The 16,486-nt window shown below is 42.1% G+C and overlaps 1 protein-coding gene across 4 annotated transcripts in view; it reads right to left on the bottom strand.

The window, feature by feature from the left end:
• Positions 1-14,887, bottom strand: part of magi3b (membrane associated guanylate kinase, WW and PDZ domain containing 3b) — a 144,422-nt gene extending 129,535 nt beyond the window's left edge. For all 4 annotated transcript variants that reach the window (XM_078249098.1, XM_078249099.1, XM_078249100.1 and 1 more), the window contains exon 1: positions 13,915-14,887. In XM_078249098.1, coding sequence (XP_078105224.1) covers positions 13,915-14,221 — 307 coding nt within the window. In that variant the 5' untranslated portion in view covers positions 14,222-14,887. The remainder of the gene's footprint in view (positions 1-13,914) is intronic.
• Between the last annotated feature and the right edge of the window lie 1,599 nt (positions 14,888-16,486).

Raw genomic sequence — 16,486 nt, 5'->3', positions numbered from 1 at the left:
CCAATCAGCTAACCAGTATTTTCGCCCCTTCCCAAAAGTTCTCCAACGGAAAGTTCCCAGATGGATATGCCGAGCAAATCCATCTGGCGGAGTCAGGTTAGTTCGGGACTACAAATACAAAAATCTATCTGCTTGTTTAGGTACACATTCAGCCAGTTGGAACAGAAGAACACACCAGAATAGGCCTGTTTAGTAAGCTGTATGTGATGGCCGCATTCCTACACTTATAAAAATGCAATTCATTGTGAAAGTAATCCAAGTATTCAGAATATGTTACTCAGATTAAGTAACGTAACGGAATATCTTACAAATTACATTTTTGGGCATGTATTCTGTATTCTGTAACGGAATACGTTTTGAAAGTATCCTTCCCAACACTGAAGGTACATATAATGGTGACATATACATTGACAAAACAAACACTACAAAACAAATATACAATACAATACTTACTCATACATAAGAGTGTATTTCTATTTCATCACTACATAAACTAAAAGGTCACATATTATGCTCATTTTCCGGTTCATACTTGTACTTTTGGGTTTCTACTGAAACATGCTTTAATGTTCATGCTTTAATGTTCAAAAAACATTATTTTTCTCATACTGTCTGTCTGAATATACATGTATTCACCCACTGTCTGAAATGCACGCCCCTTGAAAAAGCCCATTCTGCTCTGATTGGTCAGTGTTTCCGGGTCTTTCACATCTATACTCTTGGCTTCTCTGCACTGCTATGCGACCGGGGAATGACACTTTCTATGTATATATAGTACAGTTTGACATCAGAACCGAACAGAAGTCCTGCTCATTTAAAGGCATCATTTCTGATACTTTCATAGTATTTATATAGCGCCTCAACCTGCTTTATAATCAGAAGATATATTTACAATATGGGACCTTTAACAGCATGTGCCACATGTCACAATGGCACATAACAAAAGAAAAATAAGCTAATCCACTACAAGAAAATAATTTATAATTAATATTGCTAGCATCAGTATAAGATCAGTAATTAGCAGACAGCAATGACATGGCCCACAAGATCTGTGAGATAGCAATAAAACAACCTGCTACCAACCTCGTAACGTTAGCTAACTGGTGTTGCCAAGCACACAAACAATGATGGAAGACATCAACTCACAACAAGCAAATCTTTTTTATTTGATAAAGTGAAGCAGTAATTCCCGGCATCTGCACCCTCAAGGGAATGAACCCTTTGGGACGAGTTGCTGTGGTTCCGAACTGCCAACACCAGGACAGGAGACTCCTGCTTCCAGATTTAAGTGTTTGAGTTTTTTTTATTTTCCTCAAAAAAGCCATCCCGAAGACATGATCGGACTACTGGCAGGTGAGTTTGCTCGTCGTGAAATGCTACATGGGCAGCAGCAGCAGTAGCAGGTGTTGCAGTATTACAGCAGAGTTAGCAAGTGAGCAGATCAGAGTAGGCAGAACATTGTTAGCTTAAATATAGTCTGCTTTATTGTAAAGGCTGCTTGGCATTCATGTTCCAGCTAGTACAGTGTGTCCCTTTATGACTTATATTAGGGGGAAATTTAACAATTTTAACAATCTGAATCAGTCTTTTGGGGTAATCGACTAGTTGTTACAAATCTGACAGTGAGCCAGCACCAGCTGCGACCACTCAGCTCTGGTTGCTACTCTTACAAACTGCGGGGAAGTCATATTTTGGTGGCCAGAGGGGCAAAGAAACATAATGGATGTGATGTTAATCAGCATGAGCCACTCATACAAACCCACTGCTTCACTCTCTGTACTATGAGGAAAGTTAACGTTATGGATCATCGGCTATTGCAAATCTCACACTGAAAATACAGACCACTGCCAAACCCTACTACATGGGTGAGTTATGGGAAATGTGGTTTGATGATAGACTACAACTACTGTCAACTTTAGGACTTGATACCATAATTGTTATACAACCCAGACAGATGGATAGGATAGATTCTATGTCACAAAGGCTTCAAACCTGTTAACACCACACAGCCCTGGTGATAGTACTGTTACAATATGATGCAGTGGAATGCCATCATGTGCCTTCCTTTTCCTGAACACCACAACTGTATATTACACAACAGAGTTAACCACAGCTGTTAACAACCATGGCTCGTCCATCTGTCCGTTCCCTGATGCCCTCCCTTCATCGGTCAGGATGACTGTGTGGAGCCGTCTGTAATCAGATTAGGCAATGACTGGGTGACTGGGGCTCCTGCATTCACCCATCACTCCATCCCACTGTTAGCAACATCTGCGTCATGTGGAGAATTATGTGCATGCTGTGAAAGAGACATATTAATGTGCGTGTGTATGTGTGTGTTTTGTGTAAGAGTGTTAGCATTACAGCTCCCTATTAGTACACTACTAGGTCCTGTGTTGTCTCACACACACACGCAGGCACGCACGCAGGCACACACGCAGGCACGCACGCAGGCACGCACTTCAGTCATCCCCTGCATGTATGGCATTTACTATCTAACTGGCACATTTTGGGACCGATTGTTGTGATTGCTGTGGACAAAATACACACGGCGATACACTGGTAAGAGTAAATTACCTTTAACAATGTATCCAGCTAATTCAAATAACTCACATTACTGTATTGTATGAACAGTTAACTTCATTTAATATTGTATGTGGCGTTTTCTTTTGAAGGTTGCAAATGTTCCACCAAAACAAGTTCCTTCCCGGGACTACTTTGCAGAGCCACTGTCGTTGCGCCCGGAGCTTAGCGCCACCCAAGACGATTGATTGTGATTGGTTTAAAGAAATGCAAACAAGCCAGAGTGTTTTTTTTTCACCTATCCCAGAATGTATGTGTGGTGCAGCCAGACCTTACTCAACAGTGCTGTGGAGATAGGTCTGGCAATGGGATACTATCTCCTGCACCGCAACAGGAAACCAAGCAGCAAGAAGGCTAGACAATATATGACATGAAATATAAAATAGTTATTAGGTTTATAATACCATCTTTCATCATAAAAGTATACACATGCAGGCAATAACAGATAATTTGTGGTGATGACCAAATGAGGAGATTATATTTTAATAAAAGCTGCAGTATCAAACAGTGTTATTACAAGGAAGGCTTAAATAAAACATCACATGAGTGTATTTTTAACAGAAAAAGGCAAATATCATTAAATGCTGTTATACACTGGAAATTAAGAAAATATCATCATATTCTATCACCCAGCCTGACCCAAATAGGAAAGGGCAAATTACAGAGAAGAGAAGAGATGGTCATCTAGAATACCTCTAGCAGAGCCTCTACACAGTGCCCCTTGCTTCAGTGTCATTTATCATTGTGTCATTACTGAATCAGAATCCAACAGCCTCACTTTCTGGGGCAGTATGTTACATGGGAAGCGGCGTAAAGTCAAAGTCGAACAGAATGCACTTAGATTATCTCCCTCTTGACAGAGAAGCACAACTCTTGAGATAACCCAGAGACACAGAGCTCATCTTGCTGTGCAGCCTATGAGAGCAGACATATGCACCCCTCACCTGGTAAAGGGCTCTATAGCCACTGCGATCCCGCCTGCCACAGCCTGGCCTGATCCATCCTGCCTCGACCCTAATGTCTCATTGGCATTCAGTTACACGCCTGCAGCAAGCGGCGAATGGAAAGCTTGGCGCTAGCTCACCGCAATTGAGATTCTACAAAGCCAGCCATTCCCCTGCTGCCACAAGCACACAGAGAATCAGACAGCCGAGGAATAATAAAAGAGCTGCAGAAGGGATGAGCATAATGACCAGCCACACAGGCAAGAAACAGAGACAGGAAAAAGGTTTCGGTGTAAAATTTGAAAGCTCTACTATTCATAATGTTTATGAGGGCAGCACCTTGGTTCACTGTTCGCGCTGCAATATCAGCTAATGAAAATGATATACTTCAAGTGGCCAAATCACCACTGCACAATCATAATCGCACTGGCCCCAGCAACCCCCTCCATCCCAACCGTTGTCATCTGCAAAACCACACCGTGACCACTTCATGATGAGCTGTATTACTGGCAAGCCTCCCATCATGAACCACAGAGGGGCACCCCCCTTAACGCCCCCCCCAACACCAGCCTAGCGCCCTTGTCTGTTTATGTCTGCCTATCAACATCTCCCCAGAATCCTAAGCTGCTTGCTAATCAACTTTTGAAAGAGCAGACTAATTCAGATGTCAAGGCCCATTACCTGTGAGCTGTCTAGAGGTGACCTGAGCGCCTATCTTTGCAGTGATCAACACCAGTTGGAGGATAATGCACATCTGGATAATAGGAACGTGGGGAGTGACACGCTGGCCGAATGTGATCGCAGCTGATGGGTGGGGGGAGGGGGGGCTGTGACGGGAAGGGACTGTGGCATGTAGCAATTATCGTTGCATAAAGATAACGTCCTTCATGACAGTGCCGGGTCAGTCAGCCGCCATATGGCTGCTGTGCCTCTGGTAAAATAAACAAGGCTCTCAGACCGAGGAGTGACTCCTCACCAGCCGTCAACCAAAAGACGACCCACAAAGCAACCCCCCCCCCCCAATTTCACATATACACGATGTGACTGATGCACTCTAAAATGAGACAGAAGGATAAACACTCGTATTTCCAGATTGTAGCTATATCACATACATCTTTTGGGGATTTTTGAGCTCCTGTTATGATTGTATTTTGCCGATTACATATTTAGGGGTTTCTGTGGATTCCAGTGGATAAAGTGATAAAGACTAAATCCATTTTTATCATACTACTAGCTACAGGGGTTGTATGCTTAGTATTTGGACAAATACTATATGGATGCATGACCCTATTGTAGATATACAACACATTTAGAAAAGATTGATGAATGACAAATTTCTATCACAGGCAGTGATGGGAATAACGGTGTTATGAATAATGGCGTTACTAACGGCGTTACTTTTTTTCAGTAACGAGTAATCTAATTGATTACTCTTCCCATCTTAATAACGCCGTTACCATTACTTCCAAAAAAATGCGGCGCGTTACTATATTTGAAGCTGTTTTTTTCATTAGACCAACTAGATATCTGAGTCTGAGCCGAGAGGCAAATACTTTTTTTTACTGTTGTTCCTTGGTTATTGGGCAGTGCACGATGCAAGCGCATAAATGCTGACGATTGGCTGAGGTTGAGTAAAATGTCATGGTTAGCCAATCAGAGGTAGAGTTGGGCGGGTGTTCAAAAGCACGCATAGTCAGACACACAACAAACAACACAAGTGAGTCGAGAGAGAGACAGGTATGGCGTTATGAAATCAAGGAGAGGGTTAACTTTTCCTGCTACAGATGTTCCACCATGGTCAGAAAGAACAGGGGACACACTTTGTTTCTCTTACTATATGACTCTAGTCGGTACTCGACGCACACACCAGCGCACAAGTATAAAGATCAGGCCACTTACGTTATTTGCACTACAAAGAGTATATATTTGTTATTTATTTTTGGTATAGTGCTTAACAAGCATAATTTAATTTTGCTCAGTTGTGGCCTGTTGAGGTGTTGTGTTATTTATATCGAGCCACTATATAAACATAATATCTACATACATGGCATTTGATTGGAAGCTAGTCTCACTTTGTCCCATAGCAACATTAAAATAGTTTAGATTTGTGTACATTTGAGCATTTAAAAATTTGCTTGAAAGTAACGCAATAGTTACTTTCTGAAGTAACTAGTTACTTTCATAATTTGTAACTGAATAACTAATTTAGTTACTTTTTGGAAGAAGTAATTAGTAACTGTAACTAATTACTTTTTCAAAGTAACTTGCCCAACACTGATCACAGGTAGAAATTATGGCAGATATCTCTTATGGGCATATATGAGCAGAGAAAAGCAGAGCTCTCCACAAAGCAGGCAGAAAGAACAGTGGGTAATGAGGGCAAATAGGATGCAGGTGAAAGCAAAAATAACCAGTTTCTATTTCTATAGCCATTACTCCTCTTCTATTCAGTCAGCAACAACTGCCAATTTGCCTCCACTGCTAGAGCCCTATATAGAACGAAAAATGTAATAAATTATTTTATGACACCATAATAAATGCACATTTACTGGGACAGGATTAGAATTTGTCATTAAAGACAGAAACACAGCCTTCAATTGGAACAGCGACTAAAGGCACAGAGTAACTGAAATCCCCCAGAACCTCCCACTGATAAAAAAATTAATAAAAAATAGCCCAGAGAAAATTCAAAATACGGTAAACATCCAAATGCTATTTGGCCAATGCTACTGTAAACAACTATGCAATTAGAGAATTAATCCTCCCATGATGAAGATTCAACTTTCCATAATAGGCCATGTAGCCTAGATTTGAGTCGGAGATTATGTTGTTTGCTTGTACAGGTAGGACTCCTCCATATTTCTCACACACACACACACACACACACACACACACACACACACACACACACACACACACACACACACACACACCACTATGACCTGTGTCCACCACTCTCAGCTTCCTGGGTATGAGAGCACCGTAATATACCCTGACCAGACACTACGCAATTTCCAGTTCTCACACTGTTATAGAACCTGGCTAATTTCTTTTTTTATATGCAAAAAAAAAAAAAAAACAAACACACACTAAAAAAGAAAAAACATTCTTGAATAGGTGGCCTTAGGACAAATGATTCAGTTCCGCGAATATAAACAATGTATGGAAGATAAACCCATTTATGCTCAGTTTTACCACCCTTTTTTCTCGTTTGTTAGCAGAATTCAGCAGTGACATACTGAAGTGATTATAGAAGACATGGTGTATGACAAAAAGAAGTTAATGCTTATCAGAAAATTCAATTCATAGCCTCGTAAGAGGATTCTTTGAAATGTGCCGAAATCAACTAGAAATCATGGTTTGCCAGCTGTTCTACCCATCTCTATTTAACTGAATGTAAGCCTAACGGACATCCATGAAGCAAAACTGCACATACATTTCACATCTACAAGGCAAACATCATGAAACACTTAAAATCAGTTTCAAAATGTAGGGTTTCAACTCCAAACCGTCTCACCGTCGAGCATGCTTTACATTGCGATCGTTGCAGGTGCTGTTGAAGTGTGCGAGAAGAGCAGCGCCAATTTGATTAAAGTGGGAATATTAAGAGTGTGCTGGGGAGCGGGAGTCATGCTATGCTTTTTCACTGTAGCCTACCGCTTTACTCTAATATCACCAGTTATCACGCACATGCACACACAGACACATGCACGTCAGTAGAGTATCTAGTAGAGATGAATTATTGAAGACATGGAGTAGGGTTGGGAGCAACTTCACGCTCGTTTGTTTTGTAGTCATATTATGCCTCCCCCCCCTAACCCCACAAACACACTGTGGGGCATGAGAGAGTGGGCTCTCAACTACGGGATGTTGGCAGCTGTGCTCTGCTTTAGCGTTATGGGAAACTGGTGCAGTATTGCACTGCAAAAAAACAAGTAATTAATGCTGGTATGGAGTTTAAATATCTTACTCTGCTAAAAACAAGAGTAAGGGTTGTTTCTGATGCAGATCAACATATGTCATGAAATTCAATCAATTAAACTGACTCCTTCAACTTTGCTAATCATAATATGTTAAAAACTGTTTCACAACAATGAAATTAATGATTTTAGGTCTCCGTTTTAATTTAGATTACATGTCAGGATGGACATTTTGCACAGTGTACTTTGAGATCTGTGTGTATATGTGTGTGTGTGTGTGTGTGTGTGTGTGTGTGTGTGTGTGTGTGTGTGTGTGTAAGGCAGCAGCACTTCACTACAAGTCTGACAGCTGCCTCAGGCACACATGGGAGATGCTTGATGGGAGTCACAGAGGACAAACAAGCTGTATATCAACAAAATGCTTTGTAGGATGATATAGCGAAAGGCCAAACGGATACAAAAAGCATGGAGTGGGTACAAAGAAAAAAAGAAAAAGGACGGGAAAATAGACATATCCTCATTTCCACCCATTAGAATTTATTAAGTACTTTTATGTTTTTAAGGCATTTGAAGGCCTATTATGACAAAGATTTCAAATTGTATTTGGTTAAGCCAGGGCCTCACACTTTTCTGCATGATAAAAATGTTATCAAAATGCATCATAGTCATCAAAAGAATAAGGATATTCAATAGATGATCGAAATCACCCTCATAGCATTATATCTTTCTGATACAAAGTGAAAAGGGAAAGGAGCGTGCAGAGAGACAGCAAGTGTGTGTGTGTGTGTGTGTGTGTAAGACATTAATGAGGCGAGGTTAGAGGGCTGAGAATATTCAGCGACGGAACGACACTAATTGTCATACTCTGGTGCCGTGGCAACCGTCTTGCATTTCCAGTTTTGACAGTCTTGCTCAAGTGTCCCTGTGCAGCACTAACAGACCCCCACGCTGGCTGATGAGCGTGGTGACATTACATGCCAGTGGCCTGGTGGTGTTAACAAAACAGGAGGGCTTGTGATCAAGTGTCTGCTGCTGTGCTTCTCATCTCAAACACTGGTAGGTGTTAAGTGTCACAAGCTTTTAAGTAGTAGTTTCCAACCTTATTTGTTTTCGTTTCCAGGTCGTCCTTCAACTTGCAGAACCATAAAACTTGCTTGAGTTAACTAACCCATCAGAGTGAACATCATGCCTGCTTTTATCGTCAGTGTTACGTTACGTCATTGTGCAGCAGTGCAGTTGTGAGTGAAAAATCTATGATTTATTGCCACACAATGATAACTATGACAACAATTAAAGCACACATGGTATCTACATAAATGAAGGTTTCTGCTGGGTGATTTTCATTATTGTAGTGAAATGAAATGAAAACAGTGCTGGCCTGGAAGGTAGGAAACAAAACATTGACACATTGAGCAATCTACACTACAGCGTGCTTTAGAAAATGGTCAGCTGTAATATAGAGTATACATATTAATGTAATGTTAATGCAGTTAATAGACTGAAACACCAGTATGGTTCTTTTTAAGCTCTTCCATATAGAATAGCCGTGGCGTTTCAATAAATACAGCAGCAGAGGAGTGCCTGATGCAATACTCTGCTTATATTTCATATAGGTGTCTAGTAGAGGTTAGCCAAGTTTCATCTTTATACTCTGTGTTACATTGTAAATTATTAATGAGGCACATGAGAGTTCACTACCATCCACAGTTTATTGTGTGTACAGTAATCATTTTGTGTGTCAATTTCTTCATTCAGCCTTTAATTTGCTAGTTGGCACCAATGAGATTAAGGCCACGTCCACACGTACCAAAACGATCTTTTTTTTTTTTTTACCCGTCTTCCCTGGATTTGTTTCAAGGATTTTTGCATCCTTACGGATCCATGTAGATCTGTGTAAATGACTCAACGCGCTACTTCATATTCCAGGCCTATAGGCAGCGCTGTTTCTGCTACAGAAATTCACCAAAACACGGAGACGAAGAGTTAACTTCCCATCATAACATGACTAGCTAGACTAACGTTCTCTTAATACATCCATGGACTAGAATAACTTTCACCACTACTCATTTTATAAAGGCCTCTGCAAGGAAACGTCTCTTTGTTTACATTGTATAATGTGCTGTTGGATTGCTTTTTATTTTGCAATTCTGTCTGCCATCGGACATGATTGCAGCGCGCTAGCTGGCAGAGCTAACGATAGCTCTGCTAACTAGCTAACATTGGCAGTCAAACAAACATCAATGACCCATGTCTTTTTGATAATCTACACGTTTTTCTTGCAGTAGCTTTTCTACAATAAGCCGTGGTAAAAGTTACTATAATCCGTTCAAGGAGTTGATAAGCAGATAGATTAGCTAGCTAGCTTCCACTTTATAAACAGCTAGCTAACCATAGCAGCTAACGTTAACGTTACGTCGCTGCTGTAGCGGTCAGCTACTTTAGCGATGTTTAACGTTAGCTACATAACGTTAGCAATATATCTTGTGTAGAATCCAGGACCGGCAGAGCAGAGGGAAGTGTCAGGGAGCAGAGACAAACTATTTAGCTAGATGAAGTGAGTTGGTTTGACCATGAGATGGGATATGCTCGTTTAGCTTCACCGCAGTCGTGTGTGACCGTGCACTAGTGCGGGACTGCGGGTAAGAGGTCGAGGGGTGTGGCAATGACATCATCAATACGATAAATATCCAGCTTCACCATCCAGACGAAGCCAAAAGAGAGCAGTTTTCGAATTTTTTCAACCTGGGACCCAGTTTCAAAAAAGTGTGTTTTTAGGCAGTGCGTTTACTGGATTTGTCAGGGGGAGAGGCCCAACGATGCTAAAAATGTGCGTTTGCACCAAAAAGCGTCTCCGTGTGGATGGCCCCTAAGAATGGTTGTTTTTTTCTAAGGGGACGCCTGGCCAAGAAAGCATTATGAAGACAGTCGTAGAAAAACATACAGTAACATGCATACGAGGCAAAAGTGCAATTAAAATCACAAAGAGGCCCAAAAGTAGCTACATATGCATCAAACTGGCAATAATCCGATAGCAGAGCAGCAGGATCAGTGCCCAAGCTTAAACAGATCTTAGCAAAACAAAACATAGCCGACGCCTTATTGAATCTGCATTAAAAAAAACAACAAAAAAAACCACTCATAATCGCTTTAAACTCACGAAAAAAAAATCATTCAGCCTTAAAATTAATTTGTTATGAGTTCCGCTCCAAAAAGGAGCTCTCCTGTTCCATTCAGCTGATTGTCAGAAACATCTTTTAAAGGCGAGAACAGATGTCTCTATTTATTTGACCAGGCTCCCTGAGCTGCTGTATTCCCACTCTCACTCCCCATTTTTTTCTGCAGCTGACTACAAATCTCTTCGCAGTGACAAAGCATCGCCTGTCAAGAGGATGATTCCATTGAGAGGCACTTCCTGATATGAGAGGTGCATTAACGTGATTAACCCTCACACACTATTGCCGTTTAATACAGGGGTTTAGGCGCTCATGTCACTCTGTATTCTTCTTTATTGGCATGATCAGCAGGTATTAGCAGAAGCAGGCAATTCAAAAATGTAATCTGGGTAGGCAACAAATATTCAATCTATTTGCAGAATCCGCTGCTGCTTTATACAAACCCACTTATGCAATTTGACTTAAAAATTCAAAGGGTAATTAAGAACCTGCCTCTGAAACTCAGTAGCTTGAAGAAACAAATGAATTATGCCATTCTGCAGACTTAATGTTTTCTCATTATCAAACCAACAATTATCAATCATTAAAATCAATGAAGATAAAATGACATGTCACCTTCCAATAAATACATGCTGTTATTCCCACACCCCGAAGGTGTTTGAGTATTTCAATTAATTACCATCTGAATTAAACATATCTGCAATCTGGTGACTGCCGTTAGATTTCATTCATTTTAAAGAGAGGGCTTGTTGTGGGTTTCATACATTTGGCCAGCTAAGATCAATCTTCAAAAAGACAAAAGAAAGCTTGCTTCACAGGTTCCACTGTGTACTGCACTCTGAAATTATTTATTTGATGTCAGTCATCATGCATTCAGCAGCATATAAATGGCTAAAAGTCGTAATATGTATGTTTTGATGGCACAGTGATTGAAGATGCAAACATAGACTATATAGGCGGCACGGCAGAAAATAACAGTGGAATAAGAATTCTGGGATGCCATTCATGAACCTTTTCATCAGGCATCTTTCCGATCCTTAGCTGAGGGTAGCGGCAGAAATAGATTCCTGTAGCAAGCACAGAGCTACAGAGCTTTTAATAGAGGCGTCTCCCAGCTTAATCAAAGATGGCCAAGAAATGAGCACATTCACCTCACGGTATATTGTGAAGTCTTGGTGTAGGCCCAGGTGTGAACTTCTTCATTTCAAACAGTATGTATGATGTGAGGATGTATGCATGTGAGAGAAGCCTCTTGGCACTCCCGAGAGAATATATGATGCGCCAGAAGCAGCAGAAAAGTAAGTGAAGTGCTGTGTTCAACTCTTTCAGCTTACATTCTTTTCGATCAATGGCTGAGATAGATAATAGCCTCCATAGAGACTTGCATCTCTTGCATCCTGTCTCTCTCTATCCACGCCTCAAATCCCCATTTCAGCTTTTGCAACTCTGCACACACACTTCTATCTCTTCCCTCCTCGCTCCGCCCCAGCTGTCAGCAGCAGGAGCAGCATGGGAAGCACACCAGCTCCAGAGGGCAAGGCAAACAGAGCACAAGAGGATCTTGGGATGAGTACGTGGGGGCATCTGGTATAGACCCAGATAGCCTCCGTCGCTGCCGGGCCGCCGCCATGTCATCGCAGATTCCCAGGGTTCCCGGTGACAGCTGATCCTCCATCAACATGGAGAAAATCCAATGGCAAACTCAAATTATGCAAGAGGTGTGAATTAAACATGAGGCTACCAGGCAGGAATGTACACAACACAGCGCAGACATACACACATGCACAATATGGAATCATACAATGTAACAACCCCATCTGTATACTGATGCCAGGGGTGCATTTGTGAGGCCTTTTTGCAAACAGAACATTGAAGAGCCGATCCACACTGGGCGTAACATTAGATACACTGAAACTGAATATGGGCCAGACAGGTTAGAGTGACAGTGAAGAAATAGGTGATGGGGAATTTTGCCATTTATTACTTCCCTGTGAGCTTTAAGGAGAAAAAAAAAGAGCCTCGCGTAGGAGTAAAGCCTGGAGCTAAAGGCAGAGCCGATTTTCTCCCCATCTCTCGTTATGCGCCTCTCTCTCTCTCTCTCTCTCTCTCTCTCTTCCTCTGTTTCTTTGTCTCTCTTTCTCTCTCTCTCTCTCTCTCTCTCATTTCTCCATGCTCTTTATTAATCATCCTTGGTTAGTGGGGCAGAGAGCGTGGTGTTAGGAGCTCTGGGGAGTGTAGAGCCATGACTCTCTCTCTCTCTAAACATTTTTCCTTTCATCTTGTTTGCTTATAAAAGATTTTAAAAAATGTTAATAAAAAAAAAACTCCTAGGAAGGATTACACAAGCATGACCACAGCCACACACCATAAGTAGGCATGTGCACACATACAGCTGATCTTCAGGGATCCTGGCCTGAGATCCTGGGACTCAGCTGCTGCTGCTGCTGATGATGATGTAACCTTGTGAACAGTCTCAATTGTGGTTTCAACATTCCAGCTCCAGCAAACGAGTAAAGTAAGGGCCATTTCCCTTACCAACATACCCACAACTGTATCTCAAGAGCCAGTGAAACCCTTCACCTGAGGACCTCAGCTTGAGCCAGAACCAGTACAGTACAACAGCAGCAGCATCACCAAGCGTTTACATTAGAGCTCGTTATCAGTGTTTGGATGTTGCAGCCAGCATCCTTGGAGAGGTGGATATGGAATGATAGGACAGGGCACAACACAGCTAACTCTGGCTTCTGTGGCCAATGGGCAGCAAAGTAGCCTTAATAATGAAAGATGTAATTAGGCCTGATTTCTATGCATGTGCACTTAGCCTAGAAAACCCCAACTGGGCTACATGCCATTATTACCATTATCACGATTCGATCTCCCTGAGAAAGTAGTGAGAGAATTGACCAATTAGGTGTTAAAGGACAGTAGAAGTCTGGGATGTAGTGTACAGGGATGTAATGGTGTGTAGACCTTTTCAATTCTATTTTGCAATGGTTTAGTCAACTTTAGCTGACATGTGTACATTCATATAGGCCTATCACAGGGAGACATATAGTCCTATTGCAAGTTATATGAGGAGGGACTCTGTGAAAAATTAAATGAATCTATGCATCTTTTTGAATATTATTTTAAGGATGTTTGTCTTGAGATGATCAGACTGGCTGTAATGGGTGCCACTGTTTTTACATTACAGGCTGGGTATAATCATCATGTGGGTTGTTGTGTTTGGTGAATGCCACATTATAACAAAACGCTCATCTTACAAACATAGCTCAGATGGGGGGGGGGACGCACCTGGTTTCACAGTCTTCAAGCGAATCGGCTCCCGAAAGTGGCGTATGACAGCCAGGGTGTCACGGTTTGTAAGTCCACTCACGGGCGTCCCGTTCACCTCCAGCAAAACGTCGCCGTAGTAGGGCAGCTTCCCGACGTGGCACACCAGCACGTCCAGCTTCATCTGGCCCAGGTGGGGGAACTGTCCCAGCTCTGCTCCACCCAGGACCTCCACCATGGAGCCAAAGTCCCCCAGGCTCCCCCATGATACCGCGCACTCCACCACTTTACTGGACCAGTGTTTCTTCTTCTTCAGTGTTCTGGACATGGTTACTCCCTTGTTTTTTTTTTTGTTTTTTTTAACCAACTAACGATCTAACTGGTTACAGTCGCTTCGTCTTGCTGTTGTTAAATGAACGCGAAGTGAAGCGGCCTAATAAACCCTCCTGAGTTATTCTCCCGACATGCTGCTGGGGATTTCATATTCTTGACATTTAGGAGGCTGGTTGTGAGCCCGTGAATCTGCCGCTGAGGTTTGTTATTCCGCGGGTTAATGCTCCGGTGTGCGCACACAGTTGCCTGGGTGGCAATAATTCCAAGCGCTCCTTGTGCGTAAAAACAGGAGAGTTGATAGCGGCGAGATTGTTAAAAAAGAACACAATTCTGGTTTCATGCTTTCCACAGCTACTCTGGAACCATGTCCGCGCTTTGCTTCGTCACCGGAGGAGCCTCGATCCCGACGTCAAGTAGTCAGAACAAACTGTAAACAGAGAGTATTTTGCTCACTCGGCGGTAGATTGTTGAGTGTCTGTCGCTGAAATGCAGTGCGTCAACGAGAAACCCCTCATACCTGTGGGCAGGCTGAAAATATACGTGCGGCAGCGATCACCGGTTGGCGGTTTTTTAGGCGGCTGACATCCAGCCCATGGTGATTGAGTTGAGCGACATCTGCGAGCGTTGGTCGGCTACAGGTTTGAACACACCTGGCACCGCCACGAGAGCCGTTGCCAAGCTCCGAAACGCCCCTTTTTACGCTCAGCAGCAACAGCAGCAGCAGCAGCAGCAGCAGCAGCAACAGCAGCAGCAGCAGTGTTTTGTAGACGCGCACGTTGGCTCCATCCTCCGGCGTGCTGTGGTAGCCTACTAAATGATAAACAACAAGATTCTAGATTCAAAATCCTTTATTAATCCCACAACGGGGAAATGCACACTGTTGCAGCAGCAAGGGATAGGGGGGAAAAAAACGTACAAGACACTCTAAAGATAAACAAGTAAAAATGTGTTTACAGTTACATACACACACAAAAAAAAAAAAGGCTGTATGAGTCCAGTAATGTTAACTGTGACTTATTGTCATTTTTAGTCCCTGTCTAATATATATAGCAGCAATGTCATTCTGTATTTTGTTATTTTGTATTTTGTTAATATCAGGCAGAATGAGTGTAACATATGAGACTAACTAAAAATACACAGAGCATGTAATCCTAATATTAAGCGTGCAGAACCAATTACACCTAATTAAGACTCTTGATTTGTACAGTGAGGTAAGTATTCTTGGGGAGGACATTCCGGTTGATCGTAATAAGTGTCTCCACAGCGACACCTACTGACACAATCAGAGAGATCAAAACCATTTACTGCTCTGGTTCATCTCTCTCTCCCTCCCTGAGGTCTTTGGTTTACACTCGCATACCTTCATACCATCTCGCTTAACTGCATTCAACTGTATTTATCCATGCATGGCCTATACGGAGGATGATTTAATCGTTAATTGTCACTAGAATGGCATTTATGGCTTTGTTTTCCAATTGTTTATGCATAAAAATGCTTAGAATAGCCTTAGTACTGTGTTTATGGGTGCATTGTTATCATTTATGTAGGTCTAGTGCAGGGAATTCTTACCCTTTATTCAAGGGGAAACTCCCACCTGCATGCAAAGCCTACCCATTTCATGGCCTGAGAGCACAGGTTTTGCATGAGCTCACACATTTACATAAGGGTATGTGCGCTGGTGTCAAACTATGAAATATAACAGCTCCTTTGTCTTTGTGCAATGTTGGTTGTTTCATGATAAATGTCACTGGAGCTGGATGAAGAATTCAAGATGATGCAAAAACTGAAGAGGTGTTTAAGTGTAGCTTGTTAATTCAGATTTGTAAATGTCACTTCATCTCTGGAGATAACTAGTTGTGTTTCACAGCATGCTTAAAATGATACACAGTTTGCTTTCGCCAAAACCTCTCCAATACGGCACGATGGTTTTTCACAATTTGGGCATGTTGACTCACAGGACATTCATATGTCAGCGCCATGTAGTCGAGTTTGTTAACTTTACAACTGAAAGCAGGGAACACACCTTCTGTAGTATTTATGAAGCAGCAGTAGTTTCTGTTTTCGGTGTGTGATGCATTAGAAGTCGGTGTTTAAATACAGAGTTGCCACCCAGGACGCCATGCTGAATAATTCATCGCCTTGTAGAGGATGATTAACAATGCTATCATGTCTTTGATGGGTACTGGGGAGTGGAGCGGAGATCCAAACAACCTGCAGACTTTAAAAGGCTGATGCACAGTCAGATTTGACTTGTATTTAA

This window comes from Sander vitreus, chromosome 4, assembly GCF_031162955.1.
Source record: "Sander vitreus isolate 19-12246 chromosome 4, sanVit1, whole genome shotgun sequence".
NCBI classification, from domain to species: domain Eukaryota; kingdom Metazoa; phylum Chordata; class Actinopteri; order Perciformes; family Percidae; genus Sander; species Sander vitreus.
The sequence above is the reverse complement of the archived record's forward strand: the minus strand, read 5'-3'. Positions and strand labels throughout refer to the sequence as shown.